This window comes from Cyrtonyx montezumae, unplaced genomic scaffold (genome assembly GCF_038088225.1).
Source record: "Cyrtonyx montezumae isolate F1298 unplaced genomic scaffold, pur_monq_1.0 scaffold_3, whole genome shotgun sequence".
Lineage (NCBI taxonomy): Eukaryota > Metazoa > Chordata > Aves > Galliformes > Odontophoridae > Cyrtonyx > Cyrtonyx montezumae.
The window spans coordinates 3,364,838-3,377,999 of NW_027072034.1; the positions used below are offsets into that span (position 1 = coordinate 3,364,838).

General features: G+C 35.7%; 1 protein-coding gene across 1 annotated transcript in view; it reads left to right on the top strand.

The window, feature by feature from the left end:
- Positions 1–13,162, top strand: part of VWA8 (von Willebrand factor A domain containing 8) — a 173,539-nt gene that overhangs the window by 32,522 nt on the left and 127,855 nt on the right. Inside the window, exons 5-12 of the mRNA XM_065743996.1 lie at positions 73–240; positions 2,112–2,276; positions 2,676–2,725; positions 3,058–3,166; positions 6,324–6,428; positions 10,115–10,246; positions 11,528–11,662; positions 11,744–11,821. Coding sequence (XP_065600068.1) covers positions 73–240; positions 2,112–2,276; positions 2,676–2,725; positions 3,058–3,166; positions 6,324–6,428; positions 10,115–10,246; positions 11,528–11,662; positions 11,744–11,821 — 942 coding nt within the window. The remainder of the gene's footprint in view (positions 1–72; positions 241–2,111; positions 2,277–2,675; positions 2,726–3,057; positions 3,167–6,323; positions 6,429–10,114; positions 10,247–11,527; positions 11,663–11,743; positions 11,822–13,162) is intronic.

Below are 13,162 nucleotides of genomic sequence, written 5' to 3' on the forward strand. Positions count from 1 at the left end.
TTTTTCAGCAGAATTTCATGAGATATGTAATGTTTATTTCTCTTGCAATATTGCTTTTTTATTTCTGAAAAGTGTGCAGTTCGTGCAGCTACAGAAGGCAGAATCCTTGTGTTGGAAGGTTTGGAGAAGGCTGAGCGGAATGTCTTGCCCGTGTTAAACAATTTGCTGGAAAATAGGGAAATGCAGCTTGAAGATGGTCGTTTTCTCATGTCCGCAGAACGTTATGACAAACTTCTGCAGGTAGGGAAATACTGTTTGGATTTTCCGTTCTTGTTTTCCTGTTCTTGGTAGTGTTTCATTACTGTTATGAAGGGATGTATGGGGACTGTTGACTCACAGCCTGAACCACTGATCATGTGCCTGAAGGAAAGACCCAGTCAGCCCTGGGAACGCAGGTGAAGGCAATTCACCTGTGTGATTAGAAGGGGAGGAGCCTGGCTCCACCCCTCCTAGACCTCATTTAAGGGCTGACTGCCATTGATTCCTCTTCTAGAGTTCTTTCCCTGTGAGCCTAGATTGTTGTTCTTTTTGTACCATCTCGTTTGTGCTGGTCCCTTTGCCTCTACAAGGGGATAGTAGTTAAAAGCCGAATGCTTGGCATTTGACACAGTGTGCATGCAAGATGTTACACAGGCTGACTTTTTAGGGTTGGAGCCAGCTGAGATGTCAAGCATTCCACTACTGGTTGGAATTAAAAAATTGTTTTAACCTGTATCGCCTCTGTTCCCATAAAAACAGTTGTTGATGCTAGCTTTATATGCTGCCTGTATGTTTGTAAAATGTGGAAGCTGTTGAGATTAAACAAAATATATTTGTGAAAAGAGATCACAGTTGAAAGTGTCCCCATGAAGTTCAGATAATGCTTCAACATTGTAATGGTTTTGTTCATAAGCTTTTAAAATGTTAGGATACCAAACAAAGAGATTGTAAAAGGTTGGTAACGCAGTATTTCTCAGTGCTATCTCACCTTTAATTTAGTAAATTATGTGTGAGTAGCCAATCCAAATTGTAAGAAATGGCTAGTGAGTTTACTTTTGGTAGGAAATGGAATTGTAGTGTTTGCTACTGAAATGAACTTGCCTCTTTGTTGTTAGTACCATAGCAGATTTCTGAAAATATATTGATATTTCTTCTATTTCTTATTCCTAGTTCGAAATCATCTGATTTGTGCCTTTTCTAAAAACCTTTTCATGGTATTTAATTAGTAGATATAATTGTTGGGAGAGCTTGGAAAATAAGCTTTTAAATTGGGATTGTATTTAAAAACTGAAAATAAGAGTTCAGACTTGGATAAGATTTTGTTACAGTTAAGTAAAGCATCTTCCTCTTCTGTTTATTCCTTTTCAACACTTTCCTAATGACAAAATGTTTCAGAATGAGTGCCTCAGGCACACCGTTAATAGTTGATGAATTAAATCAATCTCCTGCTATAATACTAAATCTAATGTTGTTCGGTGGATATTACATTATATAAGCTAATGTTCACTTTCTTTTCTTCACTGTGAATAATTATGTACTGTATAACTAGGTTGAGGAAGACAAAACTGTGATGTGTGAAAACTTAAGAGTGTATTGTTTTGTATGCATTGAATCTTTTACAGGACAGCAACTGAAATACAACATAAACGTTCTTGTGAAGGAGTGCAGTGATAGTTCTGTTTCGGTATTGCTTGTAATAAAGCTTATTTTGTAAATGAAACTTTAAAGCAGCTACAGTCTCCTTTACAGTTATAAGAAGAAGGGAAAAGAAGAAAAAAAATGTACTCACAGGAACACACTTGGTGCTTCAGATTAAAATAAATTCTGTCATCTGTTTATTTTCTGATCTTTCTGAAAGCAAGGTTCTGAACCATGACTGTCTGTGGGGTCTCTAATCTTATTGCCTGACAGCTGCACATAATCAAATGTCCTGTCTATTTTTGTTTTGGAAAACCTTGCTTTTATCATACACGAATTAGAATAGTTCAGTGCTTCTTAGCCTTTCTGAACGAAAGGTGGGAACAACACCATCTTTAGCTTGACAAACAAGCACCAGTAAGTCTATCTGCAGCTTAGTCTGGAGGAGTATTTAATGATGTAATTTTTTACCTGCTCTATGTTGGTTAATTTAGGATCATACAAAAACAGAGTTGGATGCATGGAGGATTGTTCGGGTCAGTGAAGATTTTCGAGTAATAGCGTTGGGCCTGCCCGTACCTAAATACTCTGGTAACCCTTTAGATCCTCCCCTTCGCTCTAGATTTCAAGCTAGAGATATTTATCACCTGCCTTTTAAGGTAAGCATCCTAACAGAAGAGTTGGACTGTCTGTACTGAGTAGAGCTAATATTTTGACATTGTTTTACTTAGCTCACCTCTGAAAAGGTTACCTAAATAATAAATGCATCTTAAATGGCTTTTTTTCATACTTTGATAAATTTCTGGAAGGCAGGCTTGGAGTTGCCAAGGAATGCAGCAACGCAAAAATAACTTCCATTAGACAATATGGCCCTAAAAGGAGGATTTGATAATATTTCCTTCCGTTCATAGAATTAAATCTGTGTTCAGAAGTGAGTAGACTCTTCACATCTAAATTAGTGGAGAAAAAAAAATAGAAAGTGACTCTACATCATGTGCTGTGACCTACAGGATGACCCAAAAATGAATTTACTGTATGATTTTATGTTCTATTTTCAGGACCATCTTCAGCTATTATATTCAATTGGATCAAACATTTCTGCAGAGAGGTAATTTTTCATAATTAAAAGAAAAATCAAAATTAATGAAGAAATGTGGTGTCATTTCAGGTTTCCTTGCTATTTTTGTAACTTGTGTCACTACACAGAGAGCGGAACAGAAGAAGCTTTTAATATGTGTGGGTGTATGCTCAAACAGCTTTTTATATGCAGCTTTCATAGTGAATCCTTAATGCTTTAGACTTCAATCACACATTATTTTTTGTGCTCAGATAGATTCAGCACCTTATACTGATTTTATACTTGTAATTAACTTTTTAGGCTTTAGTCTCTTAAATATAGCTGGTATGTGTAAAACTCTGTAATTATTTTTTCCTATGCAGAATTTCTCAGATCCTGTCTTTTGCTACAACTCTCTGCACTCAAGAATCTTCTACACTGGGACTTCCAGATTTTCCTTTAGACAGCTTATCTGCTGCAGTTCAGATTTTGGTATGTGAATGCACATGTGCTGTGAAACTGTACGAGCTTAAAATTTCTTCCATAAGAAATTTTTTTTTATGTGTCTGGAAGGAGATGAACAAGAACATTAAAAAAAAATAACCAAAAAAACTAAGGATGGTTTAGAAGAACAGTACTTTAACCAGGCATAATATTGGAGGACAAAGAATGGTACAGTACAATATTTTTGAAATGGTATCTGAGTGTTCTCGAAATAACGTTTCTGTTCTGCTTAATCAACTCCTGTGACTTCAGACACAGCATATGTGATGACAGTGAGCTTGTCATGTAGCTCTTCATGTTAGTCATTGCAGACAAATAGGTGTTTTTGTAGCTTGTGATTTTTCTGTTATAATACTGTGGTTGTACATCAGATTGGCTGTGTTACAAAGACGTGTTACTTTTCTTTAACAACTGAAAGTTCAAATGCACGTACACCTGTGTCAGGCTGTTGGTAAATCCCACCTCAGGAGATGCAGGCTGAGAGTATTTGAAAGTACAATAATTCCTGGCGACTACTATCTATAGTGGAGAAGTCTACCAGGATAATTCTGTATTGTATCTTCCATATAAATATCTGTGGTATTGCTCAGTGGCAGATTATGTCTACAGTTAATTGGATTGTACATATTAAAAGGTGTCAGTTATTTGTGTCACTGTTATGATCATTCCCTCAACAGTACACTAGAAAGCTATTGTGCCTGGTACTTACAGATATAATTTTGATCTGAATTAGTGATATTACATCAGATAGTATGAAGTGATTAAGATTCAGGTTTAGAGAACTGAAAGAGTATATAAAAGGCTTTGGAAAGAAGTACATGATGGATTTTAAAATAAATTACAACTTCTTATTCGTTGAGCCCTGTAGTGAAAAATTATTTTTACATGAAAGCCAGATAGCTTTCAGAGTTATAGAAAGAAAATGAGCTCTAAGCCATTATCTAAACTATGGAATGAAGAAAGCATTTTATTTTATACTGGAGAAAGTGAAAATGATACCATTGTATGACAGTGTCTTTTTTTGGATAGACCAGAACTGTTTCTTTTAGAATTAATTTTAATCACTCAGTTTTGTATGCCAGCTGTTCTCACTGATTCTAGCTACAGCATTTCTCCTTCACATGCTGGCTCACCATCCTCTACTTACTTCACTTACTTAAAACTTATGGTTCTACCATGAGTTGATTTAGAGCTGTAGAATCATAGAATCCTTGGAGTTAGAAGGGACCTTTAAAGGTCATCTAGTCCAACTCCCCTGCAATGAACGTGGACACCTACGGCTAGATCAGGTTGCCCTGGGCCTGATCCAGGGATGGGGCATCAACCACATCTCCGGGCAACCTGTTCTAGTGCCTCTCCACCCTCAGTGTAGAAGTCTTCCTCTTTATATCCAACCTAGACCTACCCTCTTAGGCCTGAAGCCATTTCCCCTTGTTCTCTAACCACAGACTCTTTAGAAGAGCCTGTCCCCTTCATTCCTGGAGCTCCCCTTTAGATCTTGAAAGGCTGCTATCAGGTCTCCTTGCAGCCTTCTTTTTTCTAGGCTGAACAGCCCCAGCCTTCTCAGCCTGTCCTTGCAGAGGAGGTGCTCCATCCCCTGGATCCTTTTTGTGGCCCTCCTCTGGACCTTCTCCAACAGGTCCATGTCTCTCCTGTACTGAGAACTCCACATCTGGATGCAGTACTCCAGGTGCGGCCTCACCTGTGCAGAGTAGAGGGGTAGGGGCACCTCCCTTGCTCTGCTGGCCATGCTTCTTTTGATGCAGCCCAGGATATGGTTGGCTTTCTGGGCTGTGAGGACACATTGCTGGCTCATGTACAAATTACCATCCACTAGTACACCCAAACTGTGTAGCAGCATAGAATGAATATATCATAAAGGCTGTCTCCTTCTGTATAAATGAATGTAGTTCCAAAAATGTATTTCTTACGCTGAAAACTCTTATCTGCTGAATATTTTTGTAGGATGATGTTCTGAAGAGTCTGATTTTGGGTATGCCACTGTAATTATTATTAATTTGAGATAATGTGGACAAATTATATGTTACATCTTTATTTATAGACAGAGGGCTTTTAAGATGCAATAATGGGCTGTCTGATGCTTTAGGCAGCACATTTACTACAGTGCTCTTAAATTGTTTATTTTTACTGATGCTTTTTTAATATGGAACATTATAAATAGTACTACTGATTATAAGTATGAATTGAATTATGCATTTTGTAAAATATGCATCTCCTAATCTCATTTCTGAGCAACTCTTCTCTTTAGTTGAATGTATGCGTTATCCAAGTCTGTAATTGAAAAGTGATCAGTTTTATTTAAATTATATTGGAGTGCATTAAAAAAGTAGTAACAGTCCACTAATTGTTGTTTCACTAATGTTAACCATGAATTGTTAATAATTTGCATGTCTTTTGTAAAGCAATCAAGCATTACTTTAGGACTTTTTGAAACACCTCTTTTTCTGCTGTGAGAGGAGTTGTGTATATGTTTAACTATTCCCAAAGTACTTTACTTTCTTTTTCTATTGCTGTGGCAAAATAACAGGAATCTTTGCTAGTTCAGATAACAGCTGACAGAATAATTATTATTTACAATTATCAAGGAGGTATAAAAAGTTGTTTATCGTTTGGAAAGTGCAAAAATCCTTAGTAACACATTTCAAAGCAAAACAAATTTTGTTGAGAATTTTCAAGAAATTGATTTGTTAAGTGGAACCTGTACAATTTAATAGAATTAGAATTAAGTATTAGAAATTGGTATGAAATAGTAGGTCATTATTGCATTACGGATTCTTGTCATACAGAATCTTTTCCTACTCTGGAACTCAGTTGCCGTTGGTGGGATTTGCCTCTTCTAACCTCAAATGGCATTAAGATACTGAGCCAATCACTTTGCCTTCCATTTATGCATGGGAGCAAAAGTAATATGGCATCATTTATCTAACCTATTTTAGATATTTACATTATAACGAATTGCAGGTTCAAAATGCCTGTTCTGATGCCTGACCAGCTGCTGGATGAGCTGGTCATGTGTTTCTTGCCCTTAAATTTTTTATATTAAGTTTAGCACTATTTTGGATTTAGCACCCAATGAAGAATGAGCCAATCTTTTTCTTTTGTTTGTATTTTTGATTTGAATTAGGATTCATTTCCTATGATGTCAGTCCAGCATGTTATTGACCGGCTTTACCCCTATAATGTTTTCCTTGGAAAGGAAGGCAGAACTGCAGTTGAAGATGCACTAAAAGTAAGTACTGCACATTGTAATTCCAGGGGATGATGGCTGTTGATGCTTTGTTGTTTCAGTTTTTAAAAAAATCAAAAATCTTAAGTTAGATGGTTACCCTATTGCTGATTATAAAACAGTATGTCAGAAACACTTCAAAAGCTCACCAATTCCCTTACAGAGGAAAAAGAAACCTCTGTTTTCTATGGAATGTCTACCTCTTAGTTCAGGACTGCATAAAACCCATTACTATAGAAATATTTGAGAGTAGCTTCTTCTACGGGTAAAATAGTTAAACACTTAATACATTTGGTATGTAACCTTTTAGAGGGAGTACTAAAAAGCATATCACATCACATGACACAAAATGCATTTGATATAGTATAGTTAAAGAATGTATTAGTTTCTGGCTTTAGTCTATATTAGCCTTTTCTTGTTTGTTTTTGATGAGATCTGTTCTGACATTGTTTGTGTTTAATACGGCTTATCAAGCTTGTAATTTTACTGAGGTATTCTATTCATCCTTTTAAAACTTTAGCCCAGTGTTAGCTTTCTTTCATCTTTGAATGCATTGTAGGAGATATTGGAAATTAACATTTGCAGCCTAGGCCATCTCACCCAGCTCTTTCAGTCCTGAAAAATGGAAGTCATTTGTATCAGCCTATTTAGGAATACTCAAATTAGTGGCTAGTTAATTGTTTTGAGCCATGTCTTTGCGTCAGGGAAATGACTTTTGTCCCTCCCTGCTGCCACTTGGCAAATACTGTCTTCTGCATAGGAAATTAGTACTGTATTCCCTAGTTTACCTAGGCTCATCTGCTTGTTTTCCTGAGTTTTTGCATTTGAATGAGATCCTGCTAGTGTTCACAGGCCTTCAGAGCTGCCTTCTATGGGATCCTACATGTTACTTCTCTGAGTAAGTCACTCTGATCCTATGAAATGCAAGATCTGTACTCTTGACTTCATTGCTCCTCTTCAGAATTTTGACCTCCATTATTTCATGGTTGCAAAAACTGAGGCTGCTGTCTGTTCCCACATCCCCAACCAATTTTTCCTTGTTTGTGAATAGCAGAGCCATCTGTGCATCACTCCAGCACAGCACCTGTGTTACGAATTTATTCCAGACTACCTGCAGAAGGGTAGATTGATTGTGCCATGCTGTGTTTCCCTTCCAGCACACATCAGGATGATTGAAATTGCCTGAATGAACTAGAATCTAGATGGAAATACAGATTTCTGTCTGTTAACAGAGCAGAAACAGTCACTTCTGTTCTTAATGTGCTTCATTGTTATCTTCTTTGTCATTTTTTTCACTATCACTTATACAATATAGATCTTTTCATTCTGTACCATTAGCTTCCTTCATTTTCCATTTCTTTTAATGTTTTCTGCCATGCATGCTTTTTCTTCTTATACAAGAAGGTTGATTTAACTCTTACAACTTCTTTCCCAGCTAGTCTACTTTTAGATCCTCTTTATCATTTATATTTGTGTTAATTTTTCTTATTTAGATATTCTTCATCATCATGACAAGCTTGTCCCTCTAAGTTAGCAGGTATATATAATCTGACCAGGAATTTGATTCTGTTTGTCTGCTTTGTTGCATGCACTCTTATAAAATACAGAAACTATGTGGTTGTATTGAGGAACTCTTGTTTATAATTATGTCTCAGTAGTAGCATTGTCAGAATGGAACAAGATGACTTTTACCATCCCACAAGAAGCGTGAAGGAGTGTTGTGGAAGCAATATGACTTATTATTCTGCCTTTCTACAGGCTTCCAGAGTGTCCAGCTATGTGTGCCACTAAAAACTATGTAACAGAATACAGTTAAGGAATGTTAATCTCAACTAGGTAGGACTGAGAGTTGGAAAAAAAGGTCTTCTTGACATGTATTTGGAGTTGGTGAATTAATTTGTGAGGATTGAATCACTACTTAACATCAGCTAACGCTTAAAGAAAACTTCTTGTAATAAATGTTAAAGTTTAGTGATCAGAGTTGAAGAGAGACATGGCATGTGGATCAGATCATCTTTCCAAACAGCTTAAGTATGATGTCTCCCACAGTGATGAAGTTTTCCTTCCTATGTACTATTGATAGGCATTTATAAAACTGACCATTGATACTGAGGTTGAGTTTGTGGCTCACAAGAGACTGCAGTTAATTCCTTCACTGTTCCATAAGCTTTCAGTATGCTACTTCAGATTTGTTGTGGACTTGGGCTTTGCTCTTTAAATTCTCACACACTGTTTGCATGCTGATTTTTACTTTATTGTCCAAAGTTTACTCTTCTTTTTTCTTTGGGCATTATTTGCACATCCTCTTTAATGTTGCGTGACCTCCTCCTCTGTTTCCCTGCTTCTCAGTAAGGAGCCTCTTCAGACTACAGAAGCACCCTATAACAGAGTGAGCTATTAATTCAGAAAATTGGATTCATCTTTCTTGTTTAGACAACTGTTATTCTGCTTACCTCTGAGATCTTTCTGTGGCTATTTGTAGTCTGAGGCAGAATTTGTAACTCTTCCATCCCTCAAGTTATTAATAAATTTTGCGCTTTTTTTTGCATTAATGAGTGCTTTTAGTGCCAGTACCATTGTAGTGGAATCTGTCCTTCCATCTATCTGACTGTCCTAACTCTAAAAGTAGAACTGTATCAGAAGTCTGTCATATTCTAAAAACTAAAAAGCATTTTCTAATTTTCTGCTCCTGCCCAGGTGTGAATGTGATCATTTGTTTAGTCACCAGGTTATCCAGTTCAGCATTTCTGTGCTTAAAAGTAACAATTGAAATCTCTTGTTCAAGTTTAGTAGCGATCTACACAGAGACTGACAGTCCTTTTTCAATTTTATTGGTATGAATGCATTTCGCTTTTTTTTCTATACATTAATAAACAGTGTTGTAAATCCTAGCAGTAATAAAACCCCCTGCTTTTTAAGAATTATTTCACATTAGTGAATTTTGTTTCCTTTTTACCCAAGGAGGTCAGAAAAGCACTCCTTTTTCTCTTGATTTACTCAGCTGTCAACTCTGATAAATAAAATGCTAGTGTGGCTTTTTATATAGTCAAGCCCCTTGGGTAGTGACTTCTCTTTCTACAGGAGAACAGACTTTTTTATGTTATGTTTATAAAGCATAAATTAGAATATAATGCTCAAAAGTGGATTGGGACGACAAGCCCATTTCTTGTTTTTTTTGGTACATCTCGAATATGCTGAAGACTTGATAGGTAGAAGTCTTCCTCAGTTTTCATTGTATGATAAGACTGTGGAGCTACATAAACATAATGTTTGATGTTTATTTTTACTGGTAGCCAGATATTTAAAAATCTACAGTTGTTTGTAATGGCCTGCAAAGATAGGTGCTTTGTTATCTGCAAAGTCAGAATATGAGATTTTAAATTGCATTAGTTGTTACATTGGAATAAATAGACAGTAGGTCTTATTGGTTTGGTTTTAAATGAGTATGTGAAATATCTAGGCCACCCAGAGTGCAAACACAGGTGTGTAAAGTGAAGTTTAAATGAAGTAAATGACTTTAGGAGGTCACAAGTAATTAATGTTGGATATGTTTCTGGCCCTGTTATCAGAAAGCACAGTTCTAAAAAAAAAAAAAAAAAAAAAAAAAAAAAAAAAAAAAAAAAAATAAAGCTCTATTTAGTAAATAATTTCCCTCTAATCCTTGTAAATGTAAAAATGTAATTTTACAGCGTTTTGAGCTTCAGGACTCAAACAAACAATTACGCCCGAGACGGATTACAAAAGTAGAAAGCGTACCAGGAAACAAACCCTTCAAGGCTGATGTAACTGTACAGATCGGTGAAAGTGAAGTGACGTTCCAGGTAAGTACATATTTATAAAACTACAGAGTAATTAAGTTAATTTCATGTAATCAAGAATTTGATGCTTGGATTTGAAACACGTTTGTGGTGAATATTTGATCTTTTTTTTTTTTGAAAGTTACTGGAATATTGGATTATGAATAAGCAGTATTTTAAATAAATTAATCATGTGTAGGAAACTACTAATTTAAGTATACCTAGTGCTGAAAAATGGGTGAAAGGAAAATCTCTAATGCACTAAAACTCCCAAGAAATTTAGAATAACAATACTTGTAGTGTTCTTGGTGCTGCTTTCTGTTTTTCTTATTATAGATAATAGTTTGTCTGTATCTACACGTCAAATAAAATCTTATGAGTGCTTGATAATGTTCTCACATAGGATGTTGGGAAAATGGAACAAAAATAATTGTATTAAATATGATCAGTCTGAGTTTCTTCCAGAGAATTTCGTGACCTGCTAGGCGGTGAAAGAAAGTCCTGTTCTGGGAAGAGGCGCTGATCTGAGAATTCGAAGTTAATTTTGAGTTTGAAGGTTAGAGAGTCTCTAAAGAGAGCAAGTTAGTGGAGTCGGAGACAGTTTTAATACAGACAAAGGTTATCTTCAGAGACTCTGTACAGTGACAGTGCAGAAAGGGGAGTAGCAGCAAACAGGAATTTGTTGGAAAGAGGTAAATCTGTAGGGATTTGATTGGCCTTTTTTCTAGGAGGTAGGTTTTTTGTTTGACCATGTAGGTAGATGTTTCCTGCTGGAAGTATGTCTGCAGAATGACTTTTTGCAAACGAGGACATGAGGAGTTTGCTAATAAAACAGTTCCCAGACTAGAATAATAGAAATAGAGCAAGCATCTTAATGTGGAGGATGATTGGATGTTTTGTTCTCCGAAGTTCTGATCCAGGTGGCCCCTTTAGATTTTTGCAAGATACATTCTTCCTTTTTTTTTTTTTCTCTGATAAGCAGTAAATACTGGTGATTTTATTTATTTCTGTATAAATAGTCTCAAATTATTTTCATACCCCAATGCTGTAACTGAATTGATTCACATTTCTTATTTTTCTTTTCATTAAGAAAGGGAGAAGAAGGTGTGGAGGAAGCTGTCTATGGAAAAATTATGCAATGCTAAATTTGTTCAGTGTAAGATTTAGGTTTGATAATTACAATCATCTACAAATTATTACAGTATTACTTGGAAAAATGTGACCCAGTCCACACAAAGCCTAGAGCATCAAAGTACAGCTTATTTAGCATTTTGTTTTGTTTCCTTTTGTCTTCTTTCCTTGTAGGTTCCATCTGGGACTGGGCTTTTAAAACAGCATTCTCAATCAGATAAATTCATAAGAACTTCCAGTCATGATCAGCTGTTGGCAGAAATGATGCAGTCTCATATGGTTAAAGATATGTGTTTGGTTGGAGGAAAAGTAAGAATTTAAATTTCTTTTTTTCCTTCCTTCCCCATACTCCTTACAGTGTAATCTAGTTCTTTTTTTTTAACCTTATAGGGCTGTGGAAAAACAGTTATTGCTAAAGAGTTTGCTGATATACTAGGATATAGCATAGAGCCTATCATGCTGTATCAGGTAAGTAAACAATCTGCTGATGATAATGCTTTAAATATGATCTAAATGGAACACACAGGCAGGTTCCCTGTGTAAGACAGTCTTTCAATACAGCTGCAGCTTCTGTAATCAATAATCACCAATATGTGTTTTAAAAAAAATGTTAGCAAAAATAGCCTTATGATCATTACAGAGCATTTTTTACTCTCTGCAATACTCATCTAAAATCTTGCCTAATTGCAGACCTAAACCGAAGGGGTAATCTACAGCAATGTATGTAGGACAGTCTTTACTTATAAATTAGCCCTGAGAGAGCTTTACTTTCATTTCATTGGCTTTACAGAAAATGTGAAAGGAAGATAGGTAACTGAAATGAGCAAAATGTAAGGAGAAGCATTCTGTTTCTTTCTCTTTCTGTTACCAAAAGAGAATTGACAATTTGTTTTGTGATTTGACATAACTGAGTATCATAAAGAAAGCTATGTCTTTTGTGTCTTTTAATTCAGACTTTTTCTCTCCTTTTGAAGTATGTTTCCCACCTTTAGGTCAGAGTGGTGACTTCTTGTAATTCATTCACGTTTGAAGACCTTTTCTCTTTCCTTTTCATTGTTTGTCCCTATGCTGTTTAGTTTTATAATGGATCACCTTTATTAACCTTATTTTTTACTGCTATGGAAAACGGTTTCTTAAATGTATTGAGAATAGATGATATTTTTAAGGCTTATTAAGAATGTTTTCAACTTATTTTTTGCTTTCTGCAGGCATACAGTTTTATTTTATTTTTTTTACTCCTGTCAAGATCTCTTATTGTTGTCTTACAGCTTGTTTTTGCTGGTGTCTAGCACATGGGATTTTAAATAACGCTATTTCTTTTTTCCCCTTTTTTATTCATTTATTTTTCATTTCTCTTTAGTCAGATAATAGTGTTGGTGGGAATGTGTTGCAGTAGAAATTAAAAGATAAAGTTTTATATTCAAAACAGTTGGATCCTAGGAATATAAAATGAGGATTGGTATTTATATGTGATATATGCATATTGCATTCAATTGATGTTAATGCAGCTCATTATTTTTAAGTGCAATAGCCCTTAGCCTGACTGTTGCTAACTTATTTTTGCCTGGGATCTTAGTAGAGATGTGGCTTTAAAAATAAATTTGGGCAGATCTTTATGTTTTTTGTGAGGCACACAGGCAGCTGGCTTAGCTGCCTTAGAATGACATTTAGGGATAAAATGAAAAGAACTAGAGAAGTCAGAAGGGCTTCCATGGACTTTGGAGGTGGTGTCAAGGAGCTTTGGGTATCACCAAGGCTATGTTTCTAGAGAGCTGGAGAATAAGTCTACTGTAGTTTAAAGTATCAATG